Source organism: Mustelus asterias, chromosome 9, assembly GCF_964213995.1.
Source record: "Mustelus asterias chromosome 9, sMusAst1.hap1.1, whole genome shotgun sequence".
Taxonomy (NCBI): Eukaryota; Metazoa; Chordata; class Chondrichthyes; order Carcharhiniformes; family Triakidae; genus Mustelus; species Mustelus asterias.
In genome coordinates, this window is record NC_135809.1 from 3,570,977 (window position 1) to 3,588,287 (window position 17,311).

Here is a 17,311-nt window from a genome sequence, read left to right on the forward strand (position 1 = left end):
AGAACCTGGAGTGTTGTATTTCAGGAACTGAAGACACTGTACACAACGCATGCCTGCCGCGAACACAACCGCGTGTTCCCATTGCTGGAGCAATACTGTGGCTATCGGGAACATAACATTCCACAACTCGAGGATGTCTCCAAGTTCTTACACTGTGAGTAATAAGCTGAAAACAAGAATTTGAATTTAAATGGCACCTATAACAGAGTGACACATCCCAAGGCTCTTCACAGGAACCATTTTCAGACAGAAATTTGGTAGAGTTTCTCAAGGGGATCATAGAATCCTACAGTGCAGAAGGAGGCCATTTGGTCCATCAAGTCTGCAACAATTACAATCCCACCCGGCCCTATCCCCTTAATCCCCCACATTTACCCTAGCTAATCCCCCAATACTAAGGGGCAATTTAGCATGGCCAATCCACCTAACCTACACATCTTTCGGACTGTGGGAGGAAACCGGAGCACCCGGAGGAAACTCACGCAGACACGGGGAGAATGTGCAAACTCCACACAGACAGTGACCCAAGCCGGGAATCAAACCCAGGTCCCTGGCACGTGAGGCAGCAGTGCCAACCACTGTGCCACCGTGCTGCCCTTGAAGACAAGTACTAAAGCTTGGCCAAGGAGGTAGGTTGTAAGGACTATTTTAATGGAGGAGAAGTGAGGAGGTAAGGGAGGAAATTCAGAAGCTCAGGTTTTGCTGATGTTGAGATATGGGATCAGAAACCCCAAGATATATTCTGAAGTTAGACTAGATCCCAACTGTTCGCTACTTTGGCATTAATGTGGTGATAGGGTGTTTCATTCCAAGCGCAATTCTACTGACAAACTAGGAAGCTTTAATCAAAACAAACTTTATTTAACAGCACAATTCAACTATAATAAATGAATTAGCTTAACTTTTAACATTTGAACAATGCTTAAACATGACAAGGTACAATTCTTAACTGCTAAGCTATCCTTATGAGTTCCAATTCAATTAATCTTCCTCTGACAGACTTAAATCCCTCTTCAAAATCAGTTAAAAGCACACAGGCCTACGTGCTGGTAATTAGATTGCCTGTCCTAGAATTCTCAGAGCACATCAGCAGAGAGAGTCAAAGAGAAACCACTTGCTTCTTTCAGGCAGAAACTGACTGTTTTTAAAAAAAGAAACAGTGTAGCTTCCCTGGAATCGTAGCTCCTCCCATTAGCACATGACTCTATTTCTGTCTGTCAATCAATCTAATCAAAACTCTACTCTGACCTTAAGGAAACCTAAGTAGACACAAATGCATTAACTCTGTTTAAACAAACACATCCCGAGCTACAATCAGTCATTATCCTGCATTCTCAATATCTAAGCTGCCTGTTGCAGATAAATAGGCGCCGTATAAAACAGAGCTAACTTTCAAACATGCCCTTTACAAGAAACACGGTAAAAATACACTTCTTAAAGGCACAGTATCATCACACTGAAGTCATGGCTGCCAATAGGGGAATGATTAAAATTGGGGATGCATAACAGACCAGAATTGCAGGATGCAAAGATCTTGGAATGTTGTAGGACAAGAAGAGGTTGAAGAGATAGAAGGAAAAACCCATGGAGGGATTTCAAGAGCAGGATAAGAATTTTAAAATAGAAGCATGGCAAGGCAGGAGCCAGTGAGCGTGATGGTGATGGTGAGCGTGATGGTGATGGTGATGGTGATGGTGATGGGTAAATGGGACTTATTGTGACAGAGAGAACGTGGTCTGATGGAGATTTGTATATAAGAGTTAGACTTTTCCAGAATATCATTATGGGTAGGATGTGAGATTAAAATAGGAAAATTAAAGTGACAAAAGATGTGGTTCCTCCAAAGATCAAAGCCTGGCCAATCGAGGTTTTTATGGTATTGATGTGTTTTGTCAGTTGCTAATTGAAGGGGAAATGTTTCAAAGACAGACAGAAAGTGACTCCTGCTTTTTATTTGATGGTTTAAAGCTTGCTCGGGGTTCCGTCTGCGTCCTGTGGCTGGTCTCCTGTCCTCCCGAGATTTCCTGGCAGGTCTCGCATTCCGAGTCTTTCATTCCACACAGTACATCCGACATGGATTGGAACCAATGTACACACCAGAACCGTAAGTGCAGGGATTCGATGGACTCTATGGTTCTAAGTGTCCTCTCTTAATGGAGCAGCGTTGTCATTAGCAGCAAAATAAAACCTCAGAACTTGCTCAGTGAAATTATTTCATTTGTGTGTTTGAAAGGGTCAGCAATCACAACATTGAATTGTCCCCATAAGTTAACATAAAAATAGCTGAATAATTCCAGCTACTGACCTGTAATTACCTCATTTTTCCCTACTTCTCTTCTTGAATAAAGGTATTCAGGGTAGACCATTTAGGACGGAGGTGAGGAGACATTTCCTCACCCAAAGAATAGTGAGCCTGTGGAATTCATTACCACAGGAAGTAGTTGATGCCAAAACATTGAATGACAAACATTGAAAACATCAAGAGGCGGCTGGATTCAGCACTTGGGGCGAATGGGATCAAAGGTTATGGGGACAAAGCAGGATTAGGGTATTGAATTGGATGATCAGCCATGACCATAATGAATGGCGGAGCAGGCTCGAAGGGCCAAATGGCCTCCTCCTGCTCCTATCTTCTATGTTTCTATGTACCACATTAGCTGTCCTCCAGCCCTCTGGCACCTCTCCCATATACTTCATTTCTACTGTGCAAGTCATAATTGTAGCGATCTTAGTTAGGTCAACCCTCCACTTCCTCTTTTCTAGAGAAAAGAGTCACAGATCATTCAATCTTTTCCGATAGTTAAATCCCTTCACTTCTGGTATCATCTTAACAGATATATTTTGGCATTTTATCCTGTGTCTCTAAATCATTTTTGGAATATGAAGATGAAAACTATTACAATACTCAATGTGATAGAAGTTTATAGAATTATGAGGGGTATAGATATGGTGAACAGTTGGAAGCTTTTTCCCAGGGCAGAAATGACAATTACAAGGGGGCACAAGTTCAAGGTAAGGGGGGGAAAGGTTCAGTGGAGATGTGCGGGGGAAGTTTTTTACACAGAGGGTGATGGGGGCCTGGAATGCACTGCCAAGTGATGTGGTTGAGGCAGATACATTAATGACATTTAAGACTTTTCTGTATAGACACATGAACAGGCGGGGAATAGAGGGATACAGGCGATTGATCTTGATGGGACATGATCGGCGCAGGTTTGGTGGGCGGAAAAGCCTGTTCCTGCGCTGTACTGTTCTTTGTTCTTTATGTGGTTATACCAAGCTTCGTTATAAGTTTAGCATAACCACTTTGCTATTCAGTTCTATCCCTCCAGAAATCAACCCAGGTGCTTGACTTGAATTTTTATGGCCTTGTTAACTTAGGTCCTACTTTTAGTGATTTGCGTAACAGTGAGCCTGCTCCTCTATCTCATTAAGACATTAATGACCTTACCCTTTAATATGTTGCATCCCACCTTTAGGGACGTGTGTCACGAGTTGCTGGGACATGTGCCACTCTTTGCCGACCCGAAATTTGCCCAATTTTCACAGGTCAGTGCATCATGCTTCAAATTACACCCCAGAGCATTTAAAAATATAAATGTGAAGAAAGTCGCTTTGAAGAGGCTTAGTTTTGCTGTCTCTCGTGCTCTCGTGTTCTTTGTTCATTCATGGGATGTGAGAGGCAATGGTAAGATCATTCTTTATTGGCCACCCCTAATTGTCCTTAATCCAGTGTCTCGCTAGGCCATTTCAGAGGGCAGTTAAGAATCAACCACATTGCTGTTTGTCTGGAGTCACATGTAGGCCAGACCGAGTGAGAACGGCAGATTTCCTTCCCTGAAGAACATTAGTGAACCAGATGGGTTTTAATGAAAAATTGCTATTCTTTTAATTCCAGGTTTATGCATTTAATTTAATTCCTGAGCTGGGAATCCTCCTGATGGGATTTAAATTCAGGGCTGTTGGATAATTAGTGCAAGTCTCTGAAATACTAGGCCAGTAACAAAACCACTAAACCATTATTTCCTTGACTTCCTCATCTGTGGAAATCATGAGTGAGGTCAGTTTCTGTTGTGCCTCAGCTACAACTCGACAGCCTTGGTCTTGCTGCTAAATTTGTGGAACCCATTTTCTTAGGCACCCAGTGGGCATTAGATCTCCTTGAATGTGTTCATTGGGACCTAACATCCGCTGAAAGAATCCTTGCTGAAACTAAGGGCTGAATTTTCAGGATGGTGAGTGCTGGGCGCCCACCATCCTGAGAGTTGGTGGGATAGGATCACCACCAGCCCTGACCAGCCCGCTGCCATTTACACTCAACTAAGCATTGATTGGCAGCAGGATGGAAGTACAACCTTGGAGAGCTGTTGGCCAATCTCCAGTCCCCCCAGGCACAGTGCTGCAGTAGCCAGAAGAAGTACTGCCACGCTGTGTCTCAACCTGAGTCCCAGGACTGTGCTTCAGCTAAGTACCTGTCCCGGTGGCAGAAGGGTTGGGGATGTGCTGGGGAGTCGGGAGGGGGCTGATCTCAGGGAAGCCAGAGGGGGGAGGGCCAATGCTTCCAGTTCCTACGGGGAAGGGTGCCCAAATGTGAAGGGGCCTTCAGATTGAGGTACCCCCCATCCCCTTGCCCGCCTGAGAAGGAGATTTCTAACATTTTCAGTTTCCCACCCTGACCAATGCCTGGCAACCTAAAAATTGAGGCTGGGCAGGAAAGTCCGCCCGAGGCCCTGCCTGCTCCATCGTGAAATTACGTCTGGGTGAAGGCCCCAGGAGTGAATCCTGTCCACACTATTTTACCCAACACCACCATTCACACCCCACTCCCCCCACCCCACCCCACCCCCATCTCAGAACCTGTATAAAAATCTAGCCTTACAACCCATTTGAAAAGATGATAAAGCGTGGGGGAAGGAGGTGGAGGGTTTGTGGTGGCACGGTGGCACAATGGTTAGCACTGCTGCCTCACAGCGCCAGGGACCCAGGTTCAATTCCGGCCTCGGGTCACTGTCTGTATGGAGTTTGCACATTCTCCCCGTGTCTGTGTGGGTTTCCTCTGGGTGCTCCGGTTTCCTACCACAGTCCAAAGATGTGCGGGTTAGGTTGATTGGCCATGCTAAATTGACCCTAGTGTCAGGGAGATTAGCAGGGTAAATGTGTGGGGTTATGCGAATAGGGCCTAGGTGGGATTGCGGTTGGTACAGACTCGATGGGCCAAATGGCCTCCTTCTGTACTGTACGGATTCTATGGATTCCATGATGGGGGTTGTGGGTCCCCCATTCCTTGCTTTATACTTTGTCATTGGGAGATGTATGAGGGAATTAGCGTGACAATAAAAGCAGAACACTGCAGATGCTGGAGATCTGAAATAAAATTGGCCTTAGTATCTGCTCCCACTGCGCAGATCGCAGCAGAAGAAGTTCTGAAGGAAAGATATACCCACCTATACTGTTGGAAGATGTGTGTAGCTCAGTGAGTCCCGTGAGGAGGTTCTGAGTCTTGTATAGTTTAACAATGTGTTCATTAACTACAAGCTAAAGGTGTTGTTGCAGTACAATCTGAGACGGCAAGAGGTTCTTCACTCACCAGGGAATGGAGTTGGGTGGAAGAGTTGTGAAAAAAAACCCAGAATAATTGACTATACCACTAGTAGCGGGCACACTGGGTAGCTTTCTTTCCAACTGGGTATCTTCACCTGACTATCTTGTGTTCTTGCTGGGATACACCTTTCGCTAAATGGATGTTACTGAGTACTCCTTGTTTTTCTTCCCCGTTGATTCCAACAGGAAATAGGACTTGCGTCCCTGGGTGCTCCAGATGAATATATTGAGAAGCTCGCGACGGTATGTAGGAACTCTATTTATTTCGGTCAGTCTGCAATTTAAATGATGCCAGGCCTAATGGAATTGAGGTAAACAGGTGAGAGGGAAACAAATAGGAAGGTATGCTGATGTGTTGAGATTAGGATATTAGTATGTAGATAGGCTGGAAAATTGGGCGGGGATCCTGGATTCAGGATTCAATCCTGGACCGGGGAGCGGCGCGGGCTTGGAGGGCCGAAGGGCCTGTTCCTGTGCTGTATTGTTCTTTGTTCTTTGTATTAGGGGACTCTTGTGCAACGTAAACACCAGCATGAACCACTTGGGCAGAATGGCCTGTTTCTGGGCACAATGCAAATCTATGTAATTTTACACTCGTCTTCTGGTTGGCACATAATGGGTATGGAGGCACCAGAGACATTGCAAAGGAAGATTTACCAGAATGATACAGAATCAAGAGCTTAAGACCATAAGGCATCAGAGCAGAAGTAGGCCATTCGGCCCATTGACTCTCCTCCACCATTCAATGAGATCATGACTGATCTGATACATTATTTTTGTTCGGAAAGCTTGAAAGGTGGCAAGGATGGAGAACATAGTGAAGGGGCGGAGGAGAGGGTGTAGGGTCAGAGGGCACCGTGGGGATGGAGGGATGGGTGTGGGGTCAGAGGGCAGCGTGGGGGCAGAGGGAAGGATGTGGGATCAGAGGGCAGGGTGGGGAACAAAGAACTGGGCATGGGAATGGAGGAAAGGGCGGGGACGGAGGGAAGCGTGGCGATGGAGAGAAGGGTGGGGATAGAGAGAAGGGTGGGGATGGAGGGATAGGTGTTGGGTCAGAGGGCAGAGTGGGGATGGAGGGAAGGGTGTGGGAGTGAAGGGCAGGGTGTAGGGATGGAGGGAAGGGTGGCGATGGAGAGAAGGGCGGGGATAGAGAGAGGGGTGGGGATGGAGGGATAGGTGTGGGGTCAGAGGGCAGAGTGGGGACGGAGGGAAGGGTGTGGGAGTGAAGGGCAGGGTGCAGGGATGGAGGGAAGAGTGGGGGCAGGGTACCTCAGGAAAAGATTGTGGGGTGATCTGATTGGGATTCTCGAGGAATTAAGGGCTATGGGGAGAGAGCGGGTAAATGGAGTTGAAATCAACCATGATTGAATGGTGGAGTGGACTCGATGGGCCGAATGGCCTTACTTCCGCTCCTATGTCTTATGGTCTTATGGTCTTATGGGATCATTAAGAGTTTGTTAAGGTACAATGGATGAATGATGTTTACACTTGCAGGAATCACCAAAGCCCAGGGACCATAAATGTAAGATGGTTATCAATCTGAAATTCAGGAGAAATGGTTTTATTCAGAGAGACATTAGAATGGGGAACCCACGATCAGAGAGCAGTGATTGAGGCAAACAGATCAATGAATTTCAGGGGCAAGTATATAAGCGCACAAGGAAAAAGGAATAGAAGGAGTTGTTTTATTTTATTTGACTTTGGGCGTTGCTGGCATTGCATTTCTCTCATTACCTTTGAGAAGGTGGTGGTGAGCCACCTCTTGAACTGCTGCAGTCCATGTAGTGAAGTGATTCCTACAGTGCTGTTAGGGAGAGAATTCCAGGATTGTGACCAACATTGATGAAGGAATGGTGATATATTTCCCAGTTGGGATGGTACGTGACCTGGAAGGGATGTTGATTAGGTTTGATGAGGAGGGGTAAGGGGATGCTCAGTGGGGCAGGAACTCTGGCATGGAATAGTTGGTTAAGTGGTTGTTTCTGTAAATACATTGTAATACTTTTTAAATGATTGATTGTTAAAATGTACAATACTATAGTTAGCATGACTAGAAATGCTACTGCCATGATATACCAAAGCATTGCTCTTGTGCTTCCTATCCCAATACATAGAGGGTTAAAAGCTCCCTGAAAATTGTCCATTTGCTTTGATACAGGATAGCTCTAGAATGGACATTGAAGCTGATTATTTTGCATGAGTGAGTTCTAAATGTTTGGGCACAGGTGGAAATCCAAGCAGATTGGCAAAAAGCTACAGTATGAAAATAAGACGAGGTCTGATCACATCAGGGGGAAGGAGACCCCTGTACTCTCCAACCCCAGGCACTGCACTGATCCGAGTCAGTGACACAGGAGGGTCCGTGGGTCCAGCAGCACGGTGCTGTCCATGAAGACCAGCTCAGCGTGGAGATGGAGGCAGGGACCGGTCTGCCCTGGAAGAGTGAACAGCGCGTCAGAAGCAATGCAGCGCTATGGTGAAAAGTCGTTGCACTCACTCCAAAGTCTCTGGTGAACTGAGGACTGTCTTGTGCAAGCCACTCCTTAGCAATTGGGTTTGACACCAATGTAAATTCTCACTGGTGTGGCCCAAGATTGAAAGACCTGACAGGATGCTAGGGGGAGTTGGTGGTAAGGGGATGGGGGGGGCGGCAGCAGCTGTTTTGTTTTTTATTCATTCGTGGGACATGGGTATCGCTGGCTGGGCCAGCATTTATTGCCCATCCCTAGTTGCCCTTGGAGGGCAGTTGAGAGTCAATCACATTGCTGTGGCTCTGGAGTTACATGTAGGCCAGACCAGGTAAGGGCGGCAAATTTCCTTCCCTAAAAGGACATCAGTAAACATTCATGAGATGCAAATGGTGTTCACACCACCAGCCAGTGAGAAGAGCGACCCAATTTTAACCCGCCATTGAGAGAATTGTAACATGATTTTACAGACAACTTTCTGGCTCCCATTAGATTCACTGCTCTTGCCCACAACCAAACCTGCCATGGGTGGGATTGGAGAATTCTGCTCGTTTTAAATTTCTAACTCATTGAACCTCCGTTTCTGTAATTCTTAAGATGCAACACAAGAAAATGCACATAAATTGTAGGTTGTAGAGAAACACAGTTTTGAGGGAAAATCTCAATAAAACACATATATATTCCAAGTTATAATATAGTTATAGGGTTAAATGTAGCATTAGAAAACTGCCAGTCAAGTGGATAGAGCTGTGAAGAAGGCCTTTAGTGTGTTAGCTTTTATTAACAGGGGGTTGGAGTTTAAGAGCCGTGGGGTTATGCTGCAACTGTACAGGACCTTGGTGAGACCACATTTGGAATATTGTGTGCAGTTCTGGTCACCTCACTATAGGAAGGATGTGGAAGCGCTGGAAGGAGTGCAGAGGAGATTTACCAGGATGCTGCCTGGTTTGGAGGGTAGGTCATATGAGGAAAGGTTGAGGGAGCTAGGGCTGTTCTCTCTGGAGCGGAGGAGGCTGAGGGGAGACTTAATAGAGGTGTATAAAATGATGAAGGGGATAGATAGAGTGAACGTTCAAAGACTATTTCCTCGGGTGGATGGAGCTATTACAAGGGGGCATAACTATAGGGTTCGTGGTGGGAGATACAGGACGGATATCAGAGGTGGGTTCTTTACGCAGAGAGTGGTTGGGGTGTGGAATGGACTGCCTGCAGTGATAGTGGAGTCAGACACTTTAGAAACATTTAAGCGGTTATTGGATAGGCACATGGAGCACACCAGGATGATAGGGAGTGGGATAGCTTGATCTTGGTTTCAGATAAAGCTCGGCACAACATCGTGGGCCGAAGGGCCTGTTCTGTGCTGCACTGTTCTCTGTCTATGTTCTATGTTCTATGTTCACTGCTCAATAAAGCCTGAAGTCTCCAGCCTCTTATTTAAATAATTTTTTTTGATCTGCCTTTAAGCTCAGAGCACCTTAAAGGTAAAGCAATTATATATCATTATCCCACGTCTTTCAGCTTTCAATGGGATGTTGAAACAAAATCAAATAATTAGATAATTAAAACACTGCCAATTACAACCTGGATCTAAAATAATGAGAACAATAGGACCTTCTGATTGATGAATGATTTAAAATGTTGCAGCTGGGACGAGTGGAACATTGGCTTTGAATCCAGCCCAGAATGAGAGGTTCACTGGGTTGACATTCCCGTTACAGTTCTAAGGGAGAAGTGCACTGAATGTGCCATCTTTTTGATGAAGAAAGTGATAGGGAGTAAGATGAAGCAGAACAAAAGAGTTATATCCTTAGAATCTGCCTTACAGCATAGAAAGAGGTCATTTGGCCCATCGAGTCTGCACTGACTCTCTGAAAGAGCAACCCACCCAAGCTCTCCCCTCCACCCTATCCCCGTAATCCTGTGCAATCACCATGGCTAATCTACCTAACCTGTACATCTTTGAAGTGTGGGAGGAAACCAGAGCACCTGGAGGAAACCCATGCAGACACGGGGAGAATGTGCAAACTCCACACAGTCACCTAAGGCAGATATTGAAACCAGGACCTTGGAGCTGTGAGGCAGCAGTGTTAACTGCATTAGAAACTTATAACATTCTAATAGGGTTAGACAGGATAGATTCAGAAAGAATGTTCCCGCTGGTGCCAGAGTCCAGAAGTAGGGGTCATAGTTTGAGAATAAAATGAGGTGAGGAGAAATTTCTTCACCCAGAGGGTGGTGGATGTATGGAATTCACTACCACAGAACGTAGTTGAGGATAAAACGTTGTGTGACTTCAAGAAAAAATGGAGCGGCACGGTAGCACAGTGGTTAGCACTGTTGCTTCACAGCTCCAGGGACCTGGGTTCGATTCCCGGCTTGGGTCACTGCCTGTGTGGAGTTTGTACATTCTCCTTGTGTCTGCGTGGGTTTCCTCCAGGAGCTCCGGTTTCCTCCCACAGTCCAAAGATGTGTGGGTTAGGTTGATTGGCCGTGCTTAAATTGCCCCTTAGTGTACTGAGATGCGTAGGTTAGAGGGATTAGCGGGTAAATATGTAGGGATAAGGGGGATAGGGCCTGAGTGGGATTGTGGTCGGTGCAAACTCGATGGGCCAGATGGCCTCTTTCTGCACTGTAGGGTTTCTATGATTCTATGAAGAAATTAGATACAGCTCTTGGGGCTAAAGAGATCAAGGGATATGGAAGGAAGGGGGGGATCAGGATATTGAATTTGATGACCAACAATGATCAGAATGAATGGCGGAGCAGGCTCGAAGGGCAAAATGGCCACCTCTTGCATCTAGTTTCTATGTTTAACCACTGTGCCACCGTGCCAGATTTCAGGTTGTTAATACAAGGGAAAACCAGCTAAATATTGAAAGATAAGTGGCAGTGAAACAGAAAATAAGAGGGACCAAGAGACTATATGAGGAGAGGTGGGCAGTTAACATAAAGGGAGTCCAAAAGTCACTATAAGCATATAAATATTGATATGGATAGAGAGAGATGCTTCCCCTTTCTTCCACCTCTTGGCTGACCAAAGCTAGTGGAGTTCTTTTAATTAAAAAAATCTTTTAACCCTTGAGTACTGTAACTGTCAACTGGCTGGATTTAACGTAAGTTTTAAAAGGAAGATAATTGTTTATTATTCAACATTATATATGGAACTATATTCACATACACAGATTCACTCACACTCAAGAAAAGATTGTGGTTATAGAAGTAGTACGTATTTAGATCTTAGGATTACAAGATTTCTCCCTTACACTTGCTTTGCCCTGGGTGGAGGCTTGTGTTGCAACAGGAGAGGGTTAATTTAAACAGCATTAATTTTTTCTCTCACAACCCATCTGTTAATAGAAAGGTGTTTTAGATTGTTTCCTTCCTTATAAGTGCTGGCATATTTCCCAATCATCGTTTGTTTGTGCAATCAAATTTTCTACTCATAACCCCACAGCAAACCTGAGACAGGATGAACTCAAAGGGTTAATTTATTTGCACATACATAAAATGCCTCCACACTCAGGCAATAAAGAGAAGGAATAGTGAAAAGAAAGATTTATAGTGTGCAGGCACCACTTAGAAAAGAAACATTGTTTCACATGTGTTCCAGAGTCCAGAATCAAAATACAATGCTGGATTCCTTCACAGGTTGGTGGGTTGTAAACCGATGCTGGATAAATTACTTTTCCGGTGGTGTTGACTTCACATTATGAGATAGGTATGCAGAGAGGAATCAGTCTTGTCGGTAATGGTAGAGAATTCCCAGCAGAGGCAGCGCAGATGGGGCCAAGTGTTCAACGTGGGCAAAAATCCCTTTCTGTGAGGCTGCCTCTTAGATGGTAAACAGATATCTTAGATGGTGTGAAAGCTTTCAGAAACGATAATCCAAGACAAAATTAACAGTCAAACATACAAGTATGATTTTTTCAAAGGCAAATCCTGTTTCTCTAACACAATTGAGTATTTAGATGAAGCTGTGTAATATGTTTGCGGAGGCAGATGTCCCTTCACCAAAATCCCTTTGTGTACTGCTGTTAGAGTTGTAAATAGAGTGCTATCAGTCAGCAGTCTACCTCCGGGGGTGCCAGAGGAACTGACACGCCCGGTTACTACAAAGCAAAGATTGGACCACCAATTGGATCCTTAATCAGGGAGTTCATATTCCAATAGGCCAATCTCAATGGCCTGATTGAAGTCAATACAGCTGGAACTGCAGACACCCTGTCGGAACTGAAATTAGGGAGACAGGGTAGGGAGGTTGGGGAATATGTATTTTGAATTTAAAAGAGCATGCACATCTGAAAACAAATTTATCAATGTGGAGATGAGAGTTTGTCATGGAAAATGTTGACACAAAAATTGAAAGGCAGGTTTCATAGACATTAAACGGATGCAAGTTTGTTTGAACAAAATGGTTCAGCGAACATGGAGGAGCTATTTCCCTTACTGTGCAAGTGCAAAGGATCACATGGGTAAGACATGTTATAGGCATGTTTTGGCAATGTGACATTATGGACATACATTGCAATTGACACATGATGTTATGTGCATGCGATTTTATGGCTAGGCCCATTTTTGTTCTCTGCATGTACCCACACAATCATATACTCCCGTGTACAATGAGGAAACTCCGTCACTAATTTTCCCAAGTAAGTCGGGTGGATAATGTGTTTTGTCAGCTCAGATCCTGCTGTCTGATCCTTCTCCTATTCCTGTTCCCAGGTCTATTGGTTCACCGTGGAGTTTGGCCTCTGCAAGCAGAATAACGAGATCAAGGCCTATGGTGCAGGGTTGCTGTCTTCCTTCGGAGAACTGCAGGTCTGTCATGTTCCATTGCTCTTCCCATGCAGAGATTTGTCTTTCTAAATTCATGCTTACAGTAGAAAATTCCACCGATTAAGTGAACGGCCTTTTCCTTTTCAGTATTGCTTAACAAATAAACCGGAACTACTTCCCTTTGACCCGGAGAAGATGGCCTGTCAGAAATATCCAATCACCAACTTCCAACCAGTCTACTTTGTTGCTGAATCATTTGAAGATGCAAAGGAGAAAGTGAGGTAAGCTGAGACGCTGGGAGTGTAAGGACAAGGAGGAGGCCATTCAGAGCCTTGACCCTGCTTCACAGTTCAATTAGAATTATGACAAATCTGTCACATCTGTACCTCAACTCCCATTTTCCACGTTTATGTCTTGTCCTTTGATACCCTCACCCAACAAACTTTATTTGTCTCAATTTTGAAACTCACAATTGAGCCTCAGTATTTGAATGGAGAGAATTACAAATTTCCCCTAATCTTTGTGTGAAGGAGTCCTTCCCAATTTCACTCCGGAAAAATCTGGCTCTAATTTTAACTTGTTTTCCTGTTTTGGATTCCCCCACCAGAGGAAATAATTGGCAAAATTTTCTCAAAAAATTTCTAAGTGTAATAGTTGTGAGAAAAATGGAATGAGCCACGTCGATTTCTCAGGTGTGCTCCGCATCACAATCTTTCGACACTCGGTCTGTGTTTTGGAAAGTTGGGAGTTTCGCGCTAGTACTGAGGGGTGGGGGGCGGGGGCGGGGGGGGGGGGGGGGGCCTAAACACGCTGGTGTGCCGGCTGCAAAGAGCTTGGGTATCGTTTTACAAGGGTGCCCCAATTTCACAGTGCACTGGAAGACACCCTCCCTCCCCCATGGACGTTAAAACCCCTCTCACCATCAGCGGCATGCTTCCTGCCCCCCCCCCCAGCATAGGTCACCCACAGCTTAATCAGAGCATCAGGGTCTCCCAACATGCCCCCCATCATGACCACGAACCACACCTGCATGACCCCCCTTGCATACTCCCCCGTCAAGGTCCCTGCCCAGGCTCCATCCCCCGGCACTGTTCCTTGCACACTGGCAGTGCCCAACTCATGCCATCTGGGTGCATGGTGGCACTGCCAGGGTGTCTGGTGGGTATTGCCTGATGGCCACTGCCCGGCCATGCCCTGACCACCCAGGGAGCTTCAGTGGCACCAGGTCTGCACTAGTGGAGTCCTATACTAATTCTCACTGTTATGGCACTGCGTCTAAGGGCTGGACGATTCTGAGTGCTGGGGCCTCTGACGGAAATCTTTGTCTCTTCATTGGACACAGGTGAGGTCCCTGAGGATTGGAGGATAGCGAATGTGGTACCGTTATTTAAGAAGGGTAGCAGAGATAACCCGGGTAATTATAGGTCAGTGAGCTTGACGTCCGTGGTAGGGAAGTTGTTGGAGAGGATTCTTAGAGACAGGATGTATGCGCATTTAGAACGGAACAAACTCATTAATAACAGACAGCATGGTTTTGTAAGAGGGAGGTCGTGCCTTACAAATTTGGTGGAGTTTTTTGAGGAAGTGACAAAAACGGTTGACGAAGGAAGAGCCGTGGATGTCGTCTATATGGATTTCAGTAAGGCATTTGACAAAGTCCCTCATGGCAGGTTGGTTAAGAAGGTTAAGGCTCATATACAAGGAGAGGTGGCTAGATGGGTAGAGAACTGGCTTGGCCACAGGAGACAGAGGGTAGCAGTCGAAGGGTCTTTTTCCGGCTGGAGGTCTGTGGCCAGTGATGTTCCGCAGGGCTCTGTACTGGGACCTCTGTTATTTGTGATATATATAAATGATTTGGAAGAAGGTGTAACTGGTGTTATCAGCAAGTTTGTGGATAACACAAAGTTGCGGATAGCGATGAACATTGTCGGACAATACAGCAGGATGTAGATAGGCTGGAAAATCGGGCGGAGAAATGGCAGATGGAATTTAATCCAGATAAATGCGAAGTGATGCATTTTGGAAGAACTAATGTAGGGGGGAGTTATACAATAAATGGCAGAGCCATCAAGAGTATAGAAACACAGAGGGACTTAGGTGTGCAAGTCCACAAATCCTTGAAGGTGGCAGCACAGGTGGAGAAGGTGATGAAGAAGGCATATGGTATGCTTACCTTTATAGGACGGGGTATAGAGTATAAAAGCTGGAGTCTGATGTTGCAGGTGTATAGAACGCTGGTTAGGCCACATTTGGAGTACTGCATCCAGTTCTGGTCGCCGCACAACCAGAAGGACATGGAGCTTTAGAGAGAGCGCAGAGAAGGTTTACCAGGATGTTGCCTGGTATGGAGGGTCTTAGCTATGAGGAGAGATTGGGTAAACTGGGCTTGTTCTCCCTGGAAAGACGGAGAATGAGGGGAGACGTAATAGAGGTGTTCAAAATTATGAAGGGTATAGATAGGGTGAACAGTGGGAAGCTTTTTCCCAGGTCGGAGGTGATGATCACGAGGGGTCACGGGCTCAAGGTGAGAGGGGCGAGGTATAACTCAGATATCAGAGGGACGTTTTTTACACAGAGAGTGGTGGGGGCCTGGAATGCGCTGCCAAGTAGGGTGGTGGAGGCAGACACGCTGGCATCGTTTAAGACTTACCTGGATAGTCACATGTGGTCTAGTTGGACCAATGAGTGGCACAGGCTTGGAGGGCCGAAGGGCCTGTTTCCTGTGCTGTACTGTTCTTTGTTCTTTAGTTGGCTTCTTGAGCTGACCTTGAAATCCACCTGAAAAGTCCCTCCTCCAACTTCTCAGTTACTGACAAACTGTATGGTTAGGGCCAGTTTGGAAACATGGTGTGCATCACCTTTCAAACTCGGTACACCACCTTCTACCCTCCTCCTGTCACCCACCAGTTTTCCCCCATCACCCTTGACCCACGAAATATCACCATTCCTCTCCCCTCCATTACCCTAGATGCCATCACGTTCCACCTTCACATGCCTTCCCTCCCCTTCAGAACAGAAACCCCATGCCCACCCCGACTCTGCCTCTGATTATCCAAGTCTCTCTTCATACCTTGAGACCTTCACTTATCAAACTCTCACCCTGGACCTGCCACCCTCCCTCATTCCACACACACCCCTCCCCCCCCACCCCCCCATGACTGTGACTGTTCCCTCCCCTATCACCAGTACCCTGAAGTAAACCCCCAGAATCCCAAAATCAACACCACTGGCTCCACCCTCCCTTCCTCAGACACATTTTACCGCCACTCCCCACTTGGTGTCCAGCCTTGGCACAGTTCCTCTCTGGGCACTCAATGCGAATCAAGTTATGTGAGGTTCCAAGGAGGCGAAAGCAACATCTACTGACCCCAGAGTCATGGACAAGGTGAAGCTCGTGAGGTGCACATCACTAATAAACAATCATAAAACCAAACCTAAACTCTTGCTGACGAGGAGATTAATTTGAAGGATGAATTTAATTCTGCCAAGGTGGCCTCTTAATGAGCAAGTTTTAGTTTGTGTTTTTACAATTCTGACATGGAAGGATATTCTGAAGAAAGGTTGATACGTTCCGTTCCATGGTGAAGGTTCAAGTTACTCGCTTTGTAGGAGTGAGTGAGTGAAACATTGTAGATGAGGCATATTGGTTTCCCACCTTTGACAGTAAAGACAAAGTCTTCCTCCCATTCTTCTTTAAACATCAGTCTTCTTCTTCACCCTTCCACTTCTTACAACTTGATGTTGTTGTTTTTATCCATAAAGTTTACGAAGGATTTATTGGTATTGGCCTGTGACAATTTTTCAGCAGGTCATGTGTTCATGGCTCTCTCGTTTCCCAGGATTCCTTCACACACAATCCAAGTAAAAACAAGTCAGCTCATTCCAGCCTTACCTCATGTCTTGTAGCATGAGAGAGGGTGAGGGAGCTGGAGGGACCACTCCAAAATGGCAGTGACCATGTGGGTCTCATGCGCTACATCAGACTGATGGGAAACTCCTCAATGCTGCTGCCTGCTCTTCCATTCTCTCCCATGAAAAGCTAACCATTTCCTGCAGCCCCTTTTGAGCAGTCTTTCACCCTCAAAAAACTCCATTACAGAAAGAAAACTCCAAAAGAAAGGGCCGGTTGTAGGAGCAAAGCTGGAAATCAGGTGGGAGCCACATTCCATGTTTACAGGAGCTGCATGCAGTTTGTGAGTTGCCAACTGTGGAATATAGTATACCAATCTGAAAGAATTATGCGTAAATTACAGCTTCACCTGCAAGGTATACATGGGGTCTTGAACAGTGAAGAGGGAGGAGGTAAAAGGGCAGGTGCATCTCCTCCTGTATTTGTACAAATGGAGGGGACAGGGTGCTAGGGGGTGACTGAGGAGTGAACCAGGGGATCACACAAGAAACAGTCCCATCAGAATGCAGGGAGGGGAAGATGTGTTTGACGACGGCAACGCATTGGAAGTGGCAAA

General features: G+C 45.8%; 1 protein-coding gene across 1 annotated transcript in view; it reads left to right on the forward strand.

Moving 5' to 3' along the window:
- The window catches only part of pah (phenylalanine hydroxylase), a 58,747-nt gene that overhangs the window by 36,961 nt on the left and 4,475 nt on the right, over positions 1-17,311 (forward strand). The window contains exons 6-11 of the mRNA XM_078221093.1: positions 3-154; positions 1,969-2,104; positions 3,480-3,549; positions 5,788-5,844; positions 12,792-12,887; positions 12,993-13,126. Of these exons, the coding sequence (XP_078077219.1) occupies positions 3-154; positions 1,969-2,104; positions 3,480-3,549; positions 5,788-5,844; positions 12,792-12,887; positions 12,993-13,126 (645 nt within the window). The remainder of the gene's footprint in view (positions 1-2; positions 155-1,968; positions 2,105-3,479; positions 3,550-5,787; positions 5,845-12,791; positions 12,888-12,992; positions 13,127-17,311) is intronic.